The sequence below is a fragment of the Poromitra crassiceps genome, assembly GCF_964638095.1.
Source record: "Poromitra crassiceps genome assembly, chromosome: 15".
Taxonomy (NCBI): domain Eukaryota; kingdom Metazoa; phylum Chordata; class Actinopteri; order Beryciformes; family Melamphaidae; genus Poromitra; species Poromitra crassiceps.
Genome location: NC_139634.1, coordinates 11,209,456 through 11,228,516, shown reverse-complemented (window position 1 = coordinate 11,228,516; position 19,061 = coordinate 11,209,456). Strand labels below are relative to the sequence as shown.

The 19,061-nt window shown below is 44.2% G+C and overlaps 1 protein-coding gene across 1 annotated transcript in view; it reads right to left on the bottom strand.

The window, feature by feature from the left end:
* Window positions 1-4,344: 4,344 nt before the first annotated feature.
* The window catches only part of gria1a (glutamate receptor, ionotropic, AMPA 1a), a gene marked incomplete at both ends in the record, with an annotated part of 114,830 nt that continues 100,113 nt past the window's right edge, over window positions 4,345-19,061 (bottom strand). The window contains 5 exon segments of the mRNA XM_083651573.1: window positions 4,345-4,512; window positions 7,488-7,622; window positions 12,305-12,419; window positions 16,532-16,779; window positions 17,528-17,726. Coding sequence (XP_083507699.1) covers window positions 4,345-4,512; window positions 7,488-7,622; window positions 12,305-12,419; window positions 16,532-16,779; window positions 17,528-17,726 — 865 coding nt within the window.

Sequence of the window (19,061 nt, the reverse complement as noted above, 5' to 3'; positions counted from 1 at the left end):
GCATTCAGCATCCCACACACGGGAAAAAACGATGTTGCAGTTTACGTTACACTAACGTTAGAGCATAGAATCCTAAAGCCCCACCCCATAAACACAACTTATACACCAAACTTACCTAATAAACCTTAGTTCGCGGAGCTAGCAATGTTTTTCCTCCAGTATCTGACCTCCACCACGCGGCACGAGCGAAGTATGTTCTAGTAGGCTCAGTAGACTGTCTGTCACTGGCGGGCTGCGCGTGATGTGACCTGTATGGATGTGACTGACGTCAGGTGTCGCACTTTCGCTATTTATCTAGAGAGAGAACTCTAGCAAACATACAAGCACGTACTCTGACCTTCAAGTTCACTAAATAAACTCACATTTTGATGGGTTTTGTCAAAAAAAAAACAGTGCATTTCCAGTAGGATATACAACTCATTTCACAGTACTGATTAGTTGTACAAACTTGCAATGAATCAGAACGGTATACAGCTAACCTGACGCTGCCAGATGGATGGGTTTGCTTCACAATGTGGTGGTATTGTGAACTTGTCAACTCAATACCGCCCCATCTGGCGGAGTCAGGTTAGTATACAGCAGCCTACTCCATTAACTCAAGAGCAGCTACAGCAGCTTACTTGTGTGTTCTATGAGTCCCAGTGAGTAATCTAGTGTGAGGTAGGTAGTCCTACCACCACTGTAGTGGAATCCACAGAAATTAGGTTAGCCTATTTCCACAGCTGCACAAATAATTCACTACAAACACAATAAGCAAACAAATGTACATAGTGTATTCCTTTATTCAGTTACAAAATCATGATGACTTCTTTCCAGGACACTTTGGCTAGAAAAAAGTTTATTTCTCAAAAGTCAGATTCCTTCTTTTTTTTTTTTTTTTTTACCCATGAATGAACCATAATTTTTATTTTTAAACTCAGCAACACCTTTTTGATATGATAGAAAAAAACCCAGCCATAATGATGTTTCCGGTGAACAAATTGTGCAGGGGCGGACTGCATAATCGGGCACGTCGGGCAAATGCCCGGTGGCCACTCACTGAACAGCAGGCCAGGCGCCGCCTACTGGTTTACTAGTGGTTTTATTACTTTATTCAGGGTTAAAGTGGGTGCATCTCATTGTAAAATTGGACTTGGCCCAAATTGGGCTTCAAACGGCCCAAATCGGGCTTCAAACGGCCCAAATCTGGCTTTAAACGACCCAAATTGGGCTTCAAACGGCCCAAATTGGGCTTCAAACGGCCCAAATTGAGCTTCAAACGGCCCAAATTTTTCGCGCGTCGGCCCGTATCGGCCTGGCACGCTTGGTATCTAATGCCCGGCCTGAATTATGATCCCAGTCCGCCCCTGAAATTGTGCCACTAGATTTGGTCGTAAAATACTGTGGAAAAAATAAAACGAGAGAAAAGAAATCTAATTGTGTTAAATTTCAAACACAAAAAAACCCCCACCAACATGAAATCCTCTTGAAATTGCAACAAATTAAAGTGAGATTAACTCAAAGCTGGTTTGAACTGGTTCAACAACATTAGCGTTTACACATTATTCAACATCAGTATGGTTTTTTTTTACACTCTTCAAAGTGTATAACACTTTGTGGCACCCCAACTCTCCTTTATAATACAAACATTGAGTGTCTTTTTACAAATCTGTTATGGCATATAAAACATCGTTTCAAAGGTAAAGCCTCCACTCAAGAGTGTTGTGCTGTGAGTCCTAACTAAGCAACATCAGCGAAAGAAGAGGCAGAGATGAAGGAAGGAAGGAAAAGTATGTGTTAACTCATTTGGGTACACTGAGGCATGACAGGAAGGAGGCCATACATTGTCACTGGGAAAGGAGAAAAGTCTTATATACATAATAGGTGGAGATATGTATGACTTCAGTAAACTCAGACTGTCCATCGGCCTTGCTTGTATGTGTGTAGAGAAAGAGAGGTCATTCATTAGATTTGGTTACTGTTGTGTAAAGCAGGAAAGGAAATCAAACCAAACCCTTAAGTCTTACCCCAGCTGTGAAATGAGAGGTCCCTATAATGTGCGTTAAATAATCGAACAGCAGTGAAAATCTTATTTCTAGCAACAACCACCACCCAGTAACTTTCAAGGAAAATTCTGGCCTACACTGTTATATAGGTTATAGCTATATCATTAATCTGATGGTCGATGCTTTCCAGGGTTTGCTTGTTTTTGTGTGTGTTGTAATTTGCCTTTTTGATGTACCAATTTTCCCTCAACCTGTCAATGATTTCCTACATCTCCCAGAATGCCTTTCGACAAGGTAATGTGCCTGGACTTGTTGCATTCAACTGTGGGTTATAGGTGCAGAGAGCAATAGCGATTAGCGGGAGCAAGCAAAGTTTACATGACTCGTATGCCCTGTACTGATTGTTTGCTATCGTTGTGATCTCCATTGAAGCAGCATTGAACATTATCTTGACTTGATGTCCTCTCATCTACATTTGTTTTCTATAATGTATTTGGTCAGTATTTTTTTTTTTAGAAAAGTACCAACGAAATAGACCCATAAATGCAAGGTACATTGCCATTAATAGCCGTTTGTTCCCAGTGGTAAAGTGGTTGAGGGTGTATTTTTCCTTGACACGTTGTACTTTGTCATATACCCTCCAGGCAGGGCTGTCCAGGGCCTGCCCTGCTGCAACCCTGATGGCTCGTCACCTGACATGATCTGAAAGAGAGCGCTGGAAAGCAGAGCCAGCGCAGCGGCCGCTGTCACCTTGAAATCCAATAAACATTGATAATAGTGACTGTGATTCTGTCAACCACAGCGAGGGTTTCAATCCCGCCTCCTGCCTTTAGCCAGCGAGCAACGGAGAGAGGCGGCCAACTCTCCTTTTACAGGCCGCACACAATCTGCAGGGGCTAGGCTATTCCACTAGCAATAAATGGAGATGGATGCAGAGTGGCTCCACTGCCGATGTCATTAAAAGTGAATACAGCTGAAAATACATCACAGATGGGAGTGACTAAATTATGCAGCGAGTACTCTAATAGTCTGAGGATTTTCCACCCCCTGCAGATGATGTCTGATCTTGTCCATCTCTGTTCTTTATCGGCTGCTGCAAATAGCCAGCCAGACATAGGGATGGATGTGCCATCACGACTCAGAACAGTAGAATACAGTGTAAGGTCACTCAGTACTGGACATACAGCCACAGATCAACATATCAATGTTTTGATGCCTGATCTCTGTTTCTCCGCCATCACTATGTTAAAACAGTTCAAAGGTCAGCACTTCCACACCAGTCTACTCTGACGGTAGTTGTGATCAGTAATGTGCAAACTCTTTATCTACTGGTTAAACCAAAGACTACAATAGCAACAAGTTTGTGGTGTGTCTGTGTGTTTGTATGCGTGTGTGTTTGTATGTATGTGTGTGTGTGTGTGTGTGTGTGTGTGTGTGTGTGTGTGTGTGTGTTTGTATGTGTGGTGTGTCTGTATGTGTTTGTATGTGTGGTGTGTCTGTGTGTGTGTTTGTCGTATGGCACAAAGACAAGGCATGGCGTGTTTAATGAGGTGTAGCAGCAATGCATGTTCTGTTGTCGCCCGGTTAATTGCTGATTTAAACAGGATTAACCTTCAATCAAGGATCAATCAAATCAACTACTCTTTATTACCACAATGTAAACTCTATATAATATCATAAAGACCGGATATGCTACAGCTACACTGAGCATTGTCTCCGTCCAAAATGGTGTAAATGTGAGAGTGAGGAACAGGAACGTCCCAAAACATATATCAAAGAGTCACGAGCGTTTGTCCTCCTCTACCACATCTGTGCAAATACACGATCCGTCCGCCATCAGAAAGCATCTAGGTAGTAGAAGATCAGCAGTGACAGTGAAGATATTGCACACGCAGACTAACGTCAACAGCTCCATAGAAATGGCACAGCGCAGGCGTCAACATTGAAGAATAGGCAGAGTTTTTTTTTCTTCACATAAATGAACACCGTAAAAAAATTCAAAAACACGCCCCACTGACAGCTTCTTTATTGCAGATTTTTTTTTCTAAATTTTTTCCCAATATTTCTTTTTCAAACATCCTCCGATTAGAAAAAAAGTTCTGAGTCTGTGTTGTTCATAGTTTATAGGGCGCGGGTCGACAGTGCATTTTGGCAGTAGGTTAAGTCTTGTACGAGTCGGGCAGGTTGGCAGCCAGGAAGGATGGATGGGTCAACAAGGACGGCCACGATCGGGGAGGTCACAGAGTCTCTCCCTGCCCCACCCTGCCTGCTCCTCGCCGGGGAGGGGGGGGGGGGAGTCACGTTGACGATCACATGACTCCCCTGCCTGCTCCTCGCCCGGGGGGGAGTCATGTGACGATCACATGCCGGAGGCGCCCAGTCCCATGCTGGCGGTGTGGCTCATACAGGGCAGCGTCTGAACGGTCTTGGGGAAGTCGTGCGGGAGGATGCGTCCGTTCTCTCCGCCGCTCCCGTTGCCGCTCATCCTGGTCAGGGTGGAGCAGCGCATGGCGTCGTTGATGGATTGCTGTCAAGAAAACCAACCGACAAATAAAACAAAGTTAGCAGTCCGTCGTAGTAAACAGAACGTGTGTACCGTTCTTTTAGAAAAACAAACACAAGACTGCAGACTGTTTCAGCTGCAAGGCCTCGGCTGCATGCAATTCCAGTCTAAGTGACTAATCACATGAATATATGAGCAATAAGCAGCTGTTTATGTTAGCGTCTGAATGTGCTGTTGCTGGTGTGTAAATAAGTGAAGAAGGAGTAGAATGAGCTGTTAGCAGTCACAGGGTGTTGCTTTTCATCCTCTTTATCTATCGGCGGGTGGGTGGTAAACCGTGGTGCTGGCCCATGTGCAGCAGTGTCCTAAATTGTAATAGGAGGAGCGGAGTGGGCAGTAAGAAGGGAGTTCAGGCTCCACTCATTGGTTTAATAGCTCCCTTCTCCAGTCTATTGCAATAAAAGCCAGCGCGCTCGAAAGCAGAGCTAATTATGTGTGACGTGCGTGTGTGTGTGTGTGTTTTTGTGTGTGTGTGTTTGTGTGTGTGCGTGCGCGCGCGCGGGTGGGCGTGTGCACATGTGCTGCATGGGGATTGGAGGAGTACAGTGACTCTAATTGGATCGGCTTTGTTGTTTCTTTCAAACCAACAGCACGGAGGCACCGCTGGACTAATAGGCTTCTAGCCAATCCCATAAGCATACTGATCAGGTAGCTTCTTCACGGGCTGATTAAAACATAAGAGATTCGTGTTGATCATCACTCCCCCGTCTTGGCCTGTCTTGTTTTTTGCTATTAGCGTAAAGAGTATTTCGCCGTGCCCGACGTGTCTTTGATGTTGGAAGGAGAAAAAATATCAAAGATTAGGGTTGTTGTCAGCTGATTATGGAGACGGCGGCGCTCCTGTTGAGAGCAGGTGACTAACAGCTGTGTATGATGGAGGATAAACTTTTAAGGAAGCGGTACGTTCAGATTGCTATTAAAAATAGGAAGAAGGTTTTTAACGGGTTTAGTGAGCCCGGTGGGCCGTGGAACTTGAAGTAGTAGGAGAGTGAGACTGTTCTGGGTCAAAGTGGTGATGAGACACATGTGAGCCGCACCGGGCCTGCCTTTATGGTATACATATATAGGATGTGCACTACAATGGGCCCTACATTGCGACAGTCAGCAAAAAGAGAAGAGGGAGCAGCGTAGAGATTTGCTGAGAGAGACAGAGGTATTAGAGAGATTATACCACTTTGATTCAAATAGCCTTTTTACCTGTATTGTAAAAGTGAAATGTCTTAAAGGTGTGCTACAAAGTGATTGTAGTTAATGATGACCTTAATGCTAAGGCTCAACTAAAGAGCCTGGGGGGGGATGAAATGAAATAAAAGAGTAATGTTTGTAAACTGAACTAATTATTATTATTATTATTATTTTAACTATTTTACCATTTCTTTTATCTTTTTCACATTTTTGGATTTGGATCAATGCAGTGTAAAGTGTAAAATGTCAGGAATCTTCTAGTAGTGAGTGAGCTTGAATATTCAACGTATAATCAAGAGGTAACCCTAAAGGTAAACTATTAGAAAATACTAAATTGTAACCTCGATGTACAAGCACAAGGAAAGTTGTTGTTTGGGTTGTCATCAGTCTACCTGACTCCGGCAGATGGGGCGGTATTGAGTTCACAAGTTCACAATAGAGAGCCCCAGGGATGACGTATTTTTGTAGTCGGAACGTGGAACTCTTAACCTAAAATTTGTTTTGTATGTATGTAGCTTATCTTTTATGTAGTTTATCTTTTTGTAATGTATGATTCTCTGTAAAGTTCTGCAGTTTTTCAGTGGGGCCTTGGCTCCACTGCAAGCATTAATTAATCAAATAAAATCAAATAAAATCAAAGTCGCGGACTTCCAGGTTCTTCACTGTTTCTGCCTATGGGATTTTTGAATGGGTTTTTGGTGCAATGCTTCAAATAAGGTCTGTGGGCAACGCAAGCTTAATCAAACGCGAACCAGTGTTCAGCGGGATAATCTTCACACATGAGGACCACTTTCATGAGATTTGAAGCGTAAATGCGAGCCCTAGAAGTAAAAAGCTTGTGCTAATCTAATCCAAAACTACACACAGTAGGCAATAGGCTTCCCCGTCACGTCACCACTCAACCTGGAGTGTTGTTGATGTGTGCGCTGCTGTGCACTGTTTACCCCGGGCTGAACAAGGTGAGGGAAAGATAATTTCCGTGTTCGTCTTTTGAAGTGATGACGTTATTGACGTATAATATCGACTCAACAGTGTAGTCTCATTTAGCCGTTTGCTAGCTAGCCGCCCTTTTAACGGCACGTAAAAGCTTAAAAACTCATAAAAGTGTGTGAAGATTATCCCGCTGAACACTGGTTCGCGTTTGATTAAGCTTGCGTTGCCCAGAGACCTTATTTGAAGCATCGCGCCAAAAACCGATTCAAAAATCCCATAGGCGAAAACAGTGAAGAACCCGGAAGTGTTAGCATCGATGTTTTCCGGACTCATTCCTGGGGCTCTCTATACCATGTGAAACAAATGTGAAACAGCCTCCATCCATCTGGCAGCATCAGGCTATCTATCAGTCTACAACTTGCGTGCTAAACACAGAAGCTTTAGCAGTGTGCGTTAAGAAACAGGCATAATGGCAATTTAAAATCAAGTGATACCAAGAGAGAGGTACAGGAGAGCGTTTGCGTTGCGCTGGAAGCCGTGAGTGGGCCTACTGTGATCACAGTTAGATGGGCGGGGGGGGGGGTGAGGAGGCGGACTTCATCATCAACATCATCATCATCATCATCATCATCATCATCACGGCTTGATCACACAGCGTTTTCCTACCCCGTGGCCGTGCTCTGCTCTTATATCTTAACAGTGTTGTTGGCGTACAGGCCGTAGCTCTGCAGCTCTGTGTAGGGGGCGCTAGCACCACTGTCTAAGGCTGAGCAGTGAAAGGCCTGTGCGGCTGAGGCGGCAGCGGCTCGCGCGGTGGACACCTTCATTCGGGCCGACTCGGTTCTGGACTTGTAGCAGAACTCCACCAGGGCCACCAGCATAGCCAGGCCCAGGCCGCCGATCAGGATGTAGAAGACCCCCGCCACGTTGCTGAGGCTCAGGGCGCTCGTCTTGTCCTGGAGCGGGAGTGGGGGTGGGGGGTGGGGAGGGGCGGTAGAGGAACGCGGTGAGGAGCATTGAAGGGGCGGAGACGCAAACACGACTCAACAGATAAGTCAATAATGTGAAGACAGACACACATTATACATGTATTATGCACATATAATATACTCACAAACAGGTAGGAAACACCAGTGCAAAGACTCAAATGCATTACAGCAAACTGAGACGCACACACGTGCACGCACGCACACACACACACACACACACACACACACACACACACACACACATGCATGCACTGATTCACACATGCGCACACACACACTCACACACACACACACACACCCTCACACACAGACACTACACCCTACACACACACATGCACTGACACACACACGTGCGTGAGCACACACGCACTCGCACACACACACACACACACACACACACACACACACACGCACACACAAACATCCTACACCCTACACACACACACACACACACACACACACACACACATACAAATGCACAGAACACAGAGAGATGTAGTTATACATGTAAAGTACTAGACAAGACACACACACACTCACACACAAAACATATTCATGGTCTTTAAAATAGCAGACATTTATCTAGATTTTGAATTTTTTAAACGTATTAATATTCAACACATGTTTTGTACGTTTCTTCAAATGTTTTTTTTTTACTCCATACAGATGGCTATTTTATCTCTACTAAAACATAATTTTACTGTAAGAGAGAAAGATACAAGTCAAATACATTGACAAGCTCCAAAATGCTTTTCATCACATGCATCCATGCAACAATAGTATAAACAAATCTTTAGTTTGATTCTGCTTTCATCTTGTGGGTAATTAAGCTCTGTCATAATTGCATCTGTTTACATTTATGCCTATTTATAGTCAATAATGAAATGGGCTCATTAAGGATTAGCCTTGAATCATTCAACCTATTATCTCTTGTGGTCTGACGAGGAGGTTATTCGATTTAAATCAGTTTGGACTCACTTGGACAGATTAACGCTACACTAATTTATTATGTCACTTTGGTAGAGCATTTACTTTTTAGCACCTCTACTTCCAACATCGGCCCAGGGATCCTTAGCCACCGTAGACATTCAGGCTTTTAATTTTCCATTCACTTAAATCGATAAGACTTCATTAATCCTGAATTAGCATACGCTCATGTTTTCTCAAATGTTTGTAAAAACAACAACAACAACCACCACCACAACAACAACAATGATTTCAGAGGCCATTTACACCTGGCATTAACATGCATTTTCTCTCATCAGGTTGCAATCAGATAGTGCTTGACCACATTAGCCAGATTTTATTTACACCTGGCGTTGACATGCGTTTTGGGTGATCAGATTGCAATCAGATTGCAATCTGATCACCCAAAATGGGTGTCCTCTCAATCCGCATACAGTTGCTCTATCCAGATTGAGAGTACACATTGCATTTACACTTGTGTTCAATGTGTACACAATACGTCCCTGACCACCTCTGGCCGATCAGATTGCAATCCGTCTTCAATGTGTCTTGGGGGCGTTTACACCTGTACTTTCAAGTGGTCAAGCACAATCTGATTGCAATCTGATGACAGAAAACACATGTTAATGCCAGGTGTAAATGGCCTCTTAGGTCGCTTTCACATATAAGCTGGTGGACTCGGTGCGATTCGTCAATTTGTCAAGTGCAATTTGTCAAGTGCACCAAACTTTCTGAACAATGTCACGTGGTCAAAACAGTCACTCGTCTATTGGACAGAATAGAGAAGGGAAATCTCTCCTCTTCAGCCGGCTTCTTGCCTGGCTGAGGGCTGACTGAACAACACAAGTGGGCAGTGGTGGCCCAATGGTTAGAGAAGCGAGCTTGTGACCGGAAGGTCGTAGGTTCAATCCCCGGGACCGGCAGGATAAATCTGGGTGGGGAAAGTGAAAAGGCAGCGCTTGCCCCTCCCTCATTACCACCACTGAGGTGCCCTTGAGCAAGGCCCTTAACCCCAACTGCTCCAGTGGAGCTGATCAGTGGATCAACAGATCAGACTGTGGTTGTACTGGTCAACTTCCAGGTATGAATGTGTGTGTGAATGTGAACAGGGCGCTCCTGAAAAAGAGAGCATTGCTCTCAGTGAGACTTCCCCTGTATAAATAAAGGTAAAAAAAAAAGTGAATCCGCAAAACACAAACCATGGAGCAACACCACCTGTGATATTGGGATTCATGGTTTTACTTTGGTGTTACTATCAAATAATTATATTTTACAAGAATGTGCCCAGTATGAGCAGCAGATGAGGCAGCGAACTGTTGAACATTTCATTCTGCGGATGGGACGAGTGAGGCAGTACGTACCGAAGGAGAAGCAAGCCCTGTTGAGAGACAACGATGTGTTGTTGTTATGATGACGTACGTCACGCGGCGCGTAGGTACTGTACATATGTGCGCGCCGCAGTGTTTGTTTTGCTCCCTTCTACCATCTTCCACTCATGATGCAGTGCATCTAAATGGACTCGGTACGGATGCACTCATGATGCACTGCATCATGAGATGCACTGGCGCTTCCTGTTTGCTCTTGTGTTTAGTCCGGTTTGCTTTCACACAACAAACGAACCATCCATGTTTTCAAGCGGACCAGAGTTTGCTTGTTTGTTATGCCCCTTTCACACGGCCTCAAACGAAGCGCACTATCCGAGGAAACGAACTCTGGCGCGTTTAAAGCGGACCAAACAGCTTATATGTGAAAGCGACCTTAAGTCCACAGAGAACTGGATCAGGTCTGAGTTATGCTGTCTAACACCATCATGGCATGTACAATTATATATATATATATATATATATATATATATATATATATATATATATATATATATATATATATATATATATATATATAAATAAAAGGTACAGTATTGTGTGATCAGGAGCTACTTTAAACATGGGAGGCCGGGTGAATTCAATTAACCACCTGCCAAGTCAGAAAACCATTGAGACCATTGATGTGTGTATAATCTTTAGACTAGAATGGGAAGAAAGGAGAGACATATTTGAATGCCTGGGGTGACTCGGGATCCCTGGGAAACGCTTCAAACACATATGGAGGTACAGTACCTGTGCTAAGAAGCAAAAGGTTGTTCTGCAAAGGACACACGTTCAAACATGCTAACATAGACCGTAACACGCATGCAAGCACAGTGGGAGACTATGACTTAGGGCCGACTCCATGTTACAGAGAGGCATCTATACACAGTACATGCACATGTTACAGAGGGAGAGAGTTGGGCGGGATCGTTATCGGGGGGCCAGATAGCAAAGGGGTACGGCTCAACACGTTCCAAAGGCCTTACGTCATCGTCTGCCTCTCTCCACACTGACATCTCCTGCTCTGCTCTGTCTACACACAAAAAAGTCTTTCCTCTGTCTCCTGGGAAAGTAGCTTCAGATTTTAATCTGCAAACTCAAGGTTATCACAACACAACACAACACAACACAACACAACGCTCCCCACACAATCCATCTTAGAGAGGATTTACACAACGTGGTTGATTACTGTACTGCTTGGGCCAACGCGTCTTAACTGTATCGTAAGCCATTGTAACAATCCCAACTAATCCGCAACATTTTCACAGGCTAGTAATGAACGGGGGCTAAATCTCCGACAATACGAGCTCAATCAGTGTGAAGAAAGAGAGACCAGAATGGTGCTAGCTAGAGCCACAAGGAGAGATATACAGTGGTATTGTTGCGTGTTTAGACTGAGGGGGGCAGAGTTGGGGCTGGTCTAGGAGGATCAGGGCAAAAAGGTTGTGCTGGGAGATGTTGTGAGATGACAGGACGTGGGTTGGAGACTGACCTTTCGTACGGAGTCGTTGCTGCCACACTCCCCTTTATCGTACCACCATTTGTTTTTCAGTTTGTCTAAGACGGCTTGCTCATTGTGTTTCAACACCGCTAGGTTTACTGGGATTCTTCCAACCGTAAGGAAATAACATAAATAACATATTATATAAACCATGTTATTTTATGTTATTGATTCAGAAACACAGAGCAGCAAAATGCATACACACGTTAATGCTTGAGCTTGCTTAGGTAAAAAAACAAACAAAAACAAACAAAAAAACACGCACGCCACGCACGCACACATACACAACATACACATAGCATTTAAGCTCATTAGAAACATCAGAGTCAAAGTGATATGCATTAATACTCCATCTAGCTTGGTTGGCTTGCTCCCTAAGGCAGTAGATGTGTATTACTATATCACTTTGGGTAACCGGCACACTGCTCACCCTCAGTTCCCACAAGGAAAGTCAGAATTCTCTTGGTTATCTTTGCTAAAAAAGTGTACATGACTTCACCCAAAAAGTGACGCAAAACAGCCACATCGATATATTAATGAAAATATTACAAAGCCAAATGAATGGATGCATGAATGCACGCAATCCTCAAAAATCATTGAGCACAAGGGACCCAATTGGTTTAAGACAATTACTTTACCTATGCAGGGAGACTTTCAGGCCAAACCATTGCCCCTTAGGGTACACTCTTTGCCCCCACCCCCCACCCCACGGTGTTGCCAGAGCGGATGTTGCAGTGTGGGTCTGCCGGTTACCCACCCCCCCCCACCCACCGCCGGTGGTGGGTTATCCCGCTGGGTTTGTAACTGGCTCTGACCTTGGAGTCCCCGCCCCCGCTGCCGCACTCTCCCTTGTCGTACCACCACTTGTTTTTCAATTTGTCCAAGAGGCCCTGCTCGTTCAGTTTTAACACTGCCAGGTTAACTGGGTTTCTTGAAAATGATAGTAAAACGATAGCCATTAGGAGACACTCTATATGGGACAGATATAGAGAGATTGGTCGTACAGTGGTGGTGATTATGACAACATTGACTTACTATCAAAAAAACTCCTGCATATATGGCTACTGATATGGAGCAGGAGCACTTTAGACTTTAGACGTTAGCAGTACATGTTTGATACAGTATTATGTTAGTCGTATATATCTACAATGGGCTGAAATGCTGGGTGGCCATAGTAGAGTCAGGTTTTACCAAGCAGGGGGCCTCAGAGGGAGACAGAGCACACACCATGAATGGAGATGCCTTAGATATGGAAGTCTGCCTGCAGATGGTAATCTCCCTTCAGCGGTACCAGCATGCAGATTGCAATAGCAAACTCATCTATCAACATTCAACCCATAACTGCATCCAGGTGAACGATTAATTTACACCTATCAGCATTCAAGGCAGAAAAGTAAGACAAATGCAGACAGGAGGGGCTTTTCCACACCAAGGTTATTCCTTATTACAGGCTGGATAACGGTGCTGGGCCGCGGAAAGGAAACACCAACCATCATGAACCACCATTATGCAAAGCGTCTCCATAAGGTGTTGCTCTCTCTCTCTCTCTGCTGAGTGTGAATGTGTTTGCATTTCCTGTAGCTGACTGGCTGTGGAGAAAGCCTCTCTCCATCCACAGCTCCCAGACAGGCAGAATGGCAATCTGATTTTGCAGGGAAGAGAAAAAAATATGATAGCCTTTGCCTTTTTTTAATATTTTTTTTATTCATATATATATTCATATATATATGTATGTGTATATATATATATATATATATATATATATATATATATATATATATATATATATTCAGATATTATTAATATGTATTTATTTTTATTGTATATATTTTCATAGGGCGTGCTGCTATTCTGCCTCTCTTATCAGGAGATGCAGAGAGACTTCATCCCCAGCCATGAGTGCACAACACAGCAACACAGGTATCCTGGGGGCTGGTAAAACCTCTGAATTCTTTCTCAGCCCAGTGAACTCAGACAGAAAGAAAGAAGTCGCAGTGTGTGGAGGAGGACATGGATGGTCCAGAGACCTGCTGGTCATTGGTTAGTTAGTCAGCTGGTTTGAGGTGAGTGGATGGATGTCTGGGAGGTCATGTCAGGTGGGAATGGGGGAAACGGTGAGGCAGGCATGGGGGGTTGGCATGTAAGGGATGGAACAGACACAATAGAATCTGTATGCTGCTCGCCAGTAAAACCCTGTGAAATGAAGAGTTATGTCAATTGAGCATGGGTTATTCTTTTCAAAGTGCTAGTTTCAATCAGGCCTGCACCGAAATATCTATCATCAAATTCATATATTCCCAGTACTTGAACATTGATGCATAAACTATGCATTTATGCAGGTATGACTGAACTTAACCCTTTGAATTCATAGGCCATCCACAGATGTCTGATTCTAGGTGAGCGGCAAAAATAAACAAATCTATCAAATATTCGAATCAAATTTCCATCCTTTCCATACAAACGCATCCAATCACAAATGTCCATTATCTGTTAGTGAAAGCAATCTTCTCTGACAGCATCAGATGTCTGTGGATGCCCTGTGTGGCAACATGTGTGAATACCATACATCATTCTGCCAGTAACTGACAACAAAGAGAGACGGATAACGGGGGGGGGGCATCCTCAGCAGTCCTACACTGCATCCCACCGCTGCACTGTAGGTGTGGGTCAGTCCCACTGCGTGACTTGGGAGCAGATTAATTCACGACTTGTCTTATCATCACTAATTCAGCACTGACTGCATGAGATCCAATTCATGTGAAATTTAAAATGGCTCCTTTGAGGCAGGTGTTGGGAGCCAAAGCATTTCTAGTCGGCTGTGTTATGACCTTTGGCTGTCTACCAAGGTGAATCCTCAGTGAGTTTTCAATGAAATCTCCCCATATGGCTCCTTTCATTAAAACCAATCAGCCTTATTAGAGATAGATTAAAAGCTTCCGATGCACCCCCCTTCCTCCTCGTCTACTCTCTCTACAGTCAGGAGGAGAGACATATGAATGGGGAAGTTGGTTAAAGTGTTAATGTAATGTGAAATGAAATGACAGCTGCTCATCTCGGACATCGTCGGCAGAAATACAGTTCAGTTTGAATCATCATTGAGAACATCAATTATCACATTGGGAATGTGGGAAAATATCATTTCAAAGTCTGTGGATTTCACATTCAGCACGTGAGCTCTGGCTTAAGTGGAAAAGTGGGCATATGGGACGTGATCCTTTTAGCTGTAATCCTGCTTCAAGAGCGCGGCCGCTTTGAGCGAGCGACGACGTGATTTACATCGCTAACGAAGGAGCGAGAATTTGGAGTGCGGACAGAGCTTGAGTCAATCTGTGTGTGTGTGTGTGTGTGTGTGTGTGTGTGTGTGTGTGTGTGTGTGCGTTCAGGATTGTTTGTTTTGATCGTAGTATGAATCTCTCGGTGCATCGATGATGCACACATGCCCAAAAGGTGTACATACGCGTGGGCCGCGTGTGTGTTCTTCTTCCGTGTGTTTGGCGGGTGGGGGGGTTGGGGTGTGTTCCAGCTTCAAAACAGATCAAGGAGACCGCAGAAAGGTCCCGTGAAGGACACTTAGAATATAATAAGGGCAGCAAGAAAAGTGTTGCTAAAGGAGGCTGGGGGCGTCTCATAGTACCTCCCTAACACTTCTGCCAGTGCTCACACACAGGCTAGCGTGAACCTTCGTCAGGGACACAGGTAACCAAGACCAAGGCTCAGGCTAGCAAACATCAACGCAAGGATGATCTTCTTCAGTGGTGACAAATGGACACTTTGTGACCGCATGGATGCTCGGAATGGAAACAAAAGTGGCGTGAGGTAAACGTAATGGCAAGCCGTCTGAATGAGAATGCATTGATATGAGGCAGAATGGAATACTGAGCACATTGTATGTTATCATAAGATGCATCGATCAAACAAATTGCATGAAATTGAACAGAGAGGAAATTGAACAAAGCAAATTTAAGATGGATGTGTAAACAAATGTGTATGAATTAGGGCTGGGTATGGTTTAAATAATTATGATAGCAGTACCAATACCAGTACTGACACCAATAGAGTACGTCATTCGATACCTTTTTGTGTCGTACTATAGTAACTATACTATAGATACTATATACTAGACATATTTTTTAACGTTTTGGTGGCATCTCAGCACGCTGAACTGCCAACTCAGTCACATACGCCACGCGCTCGACTTCACCACCACAGACTGTACGGGGTTGTAGCTGCTGCGGTAGTGGGCCAATCACACGTCACGTTAAATCGAAGAACGCCTGCGGTGATTGGCTGCGAGCGGAACCATACAAATGCTGGGTATAACGTTTGACTGGAGAAGTTTGGATGCTACTTGGTACCGGGTTGTTTTGGTCGATACCTTAAAGCAGTGATACTCAACTTGCGGCTCGTGGGCCACATGCGGCCCGCTGGATGGATGGAATTGCAAAAAAAAAAAAAAAAAAATTACAGTGCACCTGAACGCAACATGCAAGATACCCGCTGAATAAGTGTCCAAATGTTCATGTCATTCTGGCCAATACTCCACTTCTGTTATAGCATTTCAGTCTGGAATATGGAATATCTTTCAATACTCTATGATTTAGCTGCTACATTGTCAAATACCGCCGTCTGCTCACTACTCAGGCACTTATGTATGTACTTAACCTAACTAACTTAACTTAACTAACTATCCGGTGTGCACAACATTGTCAGACTAAACTCCGGCTGACACCCCAAAAACCTACAATCCGCTACAGAAAAATGTATATTCTTTGTTTATTAACTGGCCCCTGGCCTCCTATCATTTCACGAAAGTGGCCCCCGGGCAAAGCAAGTTGAGTATCCCTGCCTTAAAGTGATTGAGCACCGATACCGAGCCCTAGCATGAATGCATGAATGTGTTGGACTGTGCAGATGAATGAGCAAATAGCTACTGAGCTCGATGGACAAATCAACAGGTGACAGATGAAGCAGTGCTCATGCAGGGGCTCCGATGAAAGCGCTGAGGGCTTTTATCCAGCCGGCCTGCAGTGGCAGGGCTTTACCTGAGAGGGGAGCCCTTGGGAGTGGCGATGCCATAACCTTTAGAATCCAGGTTCCCTCCCACCTTCATAGTGTCACAGGGTTTCCTCTGCTCTATGTACTCATTCATAGTGGACTCCAGCAGGTAGGCATACTTGCCCTTGGACTTCCGGACTCTCATCACGCCCTCGTCTGTGGTCTTGACGAACACGGACGGGTCGGCCGACTTCATGTAGGACCACATCTTCTCAAACACAGCTATCTTAGACCTCTGAAAGAGAGAGAGAGAGAGAGAGAGAGAGAGAGAGAGAGAGGGAGAGAGAGAGGCAAGAGATAGAGGGAAGATGTAGGCCATTGTCAGTTCCACTTTTCAGCAGCAGCGTGTGTGTGTGTGCCATATAGACTGTATAAAATGTGGACGTCATGGCAGCTCCTCAAAAGTGAAGCCAAAACATCTCTATTGGCCCCTTGTGGCTGGTCCCAGACCAGTATAGGTCAGAAGTCCTGCCCCCCATGTTAGCGGATGGGACATGAGCCAAACGAAAAAAGCAAAAAAGTACACAAATATTTGTTTTACCAAGGATGGTTTCTGTCATTTGAGGTAGTTATTATCACGCTGATGTATGTTCAATTGCTAATCTTTCTGATAAGTTTGTTATTTGATGATAAAAAGGGGTGATTGACAGCTGTGACAGCCACTCTCAAAACTCTGTTGCTCAACTCGACTCCAAGCAAGATGGCAGCTTGCGGAAACAAGATATTTTGGCTTCACTTTTGCATGGTGGTCAAGCGGGGATGCGTTGTCCATATATTATACAGTCAATGGTGTGTGTGTGTGTGTGTGTGTGTGTGTGTGTGTGTGTGTGTGTGTGTGTGTGTGTGTGTGTGTGTGTGCGTGTGTGTGTGTGCGTGTGCGTGTGTGCGTGTGTCTCTATCTGTATGTGGCACTGTGTAAAAATAGACATCTTTGAGTCCGGGGTTTGCACGTATGAGTGTATCCGCTCATCTTCTGATCTCACCCTGAAGAACTCTTTGGTGGAGCCGGCGTCCAGCGTCCCGTACGCTATCTCAGTCTGCTTGGCCAGGTCTTCTGCGCTCTCTATAGGAGACACCATCCTCTCCACGGTCAGGAAGGCAGCCAGGTTGGCCGTGTAGGACGAGATGATGATGAGCGTGAAGAACCACCACACACCCCCAACGATGCGGCCTGAGAGAGACCTACAAATGGGGAGGGACAATCTTATTGGCCAGACCAAAATAGAAGACGTGGAATGTGGCATGTTTACACTCACATGTATCTTCAGCTATCAAGCACGTTACTTACACGTTGCTCCTCCTTTCCTTACTGTGTCAGATATGTAAATAAAGTGATTCCCGATTACAGTTTTTCACAATTGTTAACACACAAAAAGCGAAAATTCGGCACAATTTGCACAACCTTCACTTCATGTACCAATCGCTCGACCCAATTTGGCACTACTTCACACTCCCTCATCTGCGTTAGACTCTGACTTTCCTTCTTTACACTCTGATGTCAATTACACATCACCTTGTTGTCAAAACACTACACAACAATGTTCAGTTGTTGTTGCACACACTTCTCAAGTAAACTCTCAAAGCATCAACCCACAAATATTCAAATCTCTGAACATTCAGGTCTGTTGAGCAATTTGCAATCAGGGCTGCAGGATAAAAGTGCCTTGAGCCTCTGTTTTGTTTGGTGAACAATGGAGAACTTTGAAGAGAGAGACAACCAGAGAACCGAAAACTTTTTTTGCTGCATATTTGTGTGCTGTTTTATGTTTACTGTAACTATGAAAAAAGTAGGCCTACACTGAGACATTTTACAAAAGGAGAAATGGCTCCTTCTCCAGAGTCATTGTCATTCATAATGGTTTGTTCCATTTCTATGATTGTGTTTTCAATTTTGCACTTCAGTGTGCTGTAAATGCTTGGTAGCGTGCAGCAAATGTTGTGTACTCAATGAATGGTATGTGTGTGTCATTTGAAAATATGGCTGTGTGTACCAAATGAAAACACGAGTTCCATTTTGTGAACAGATAAGAGATTTGATGGCAAAGAGTCTTCTTGCAAAGGGAGTGTCAGGTTTAGCATTTTGTGTGTGTGAGGTTTTCAGTTTTGTGTGTGCAGTTTTGAGAAAGCCGTTATTGTTTTGAGAAACGTGTGTTAACAATTGTGAAAAACTGTAACATAACTGGATAACTTGAGCTTTGGAAATATGCAGTGGGTGCAGTTTTTCCCCTTCTTTTTCTTCCTGACCAATTTTTGCACGCAATCTAAAAAAGCAATCTAAAAAACCCTGTGATGTTCACACACCATACAAATGACCTACACTGCATCACACTCCCTACATATGCACACACACACCAGTGTTTCCCCTACCATTCTACAGAAGAGGAAATGCATTTTTTTTATTTTTCCCCCCTGCTCTCCCCAAAATTTCAATAAACCTTTATGGCATATTATTACAATACAACAATACTGGTGATGACTAGGGCTGGGTTCAAAAAAATCGATTCTCGGATTTTTATT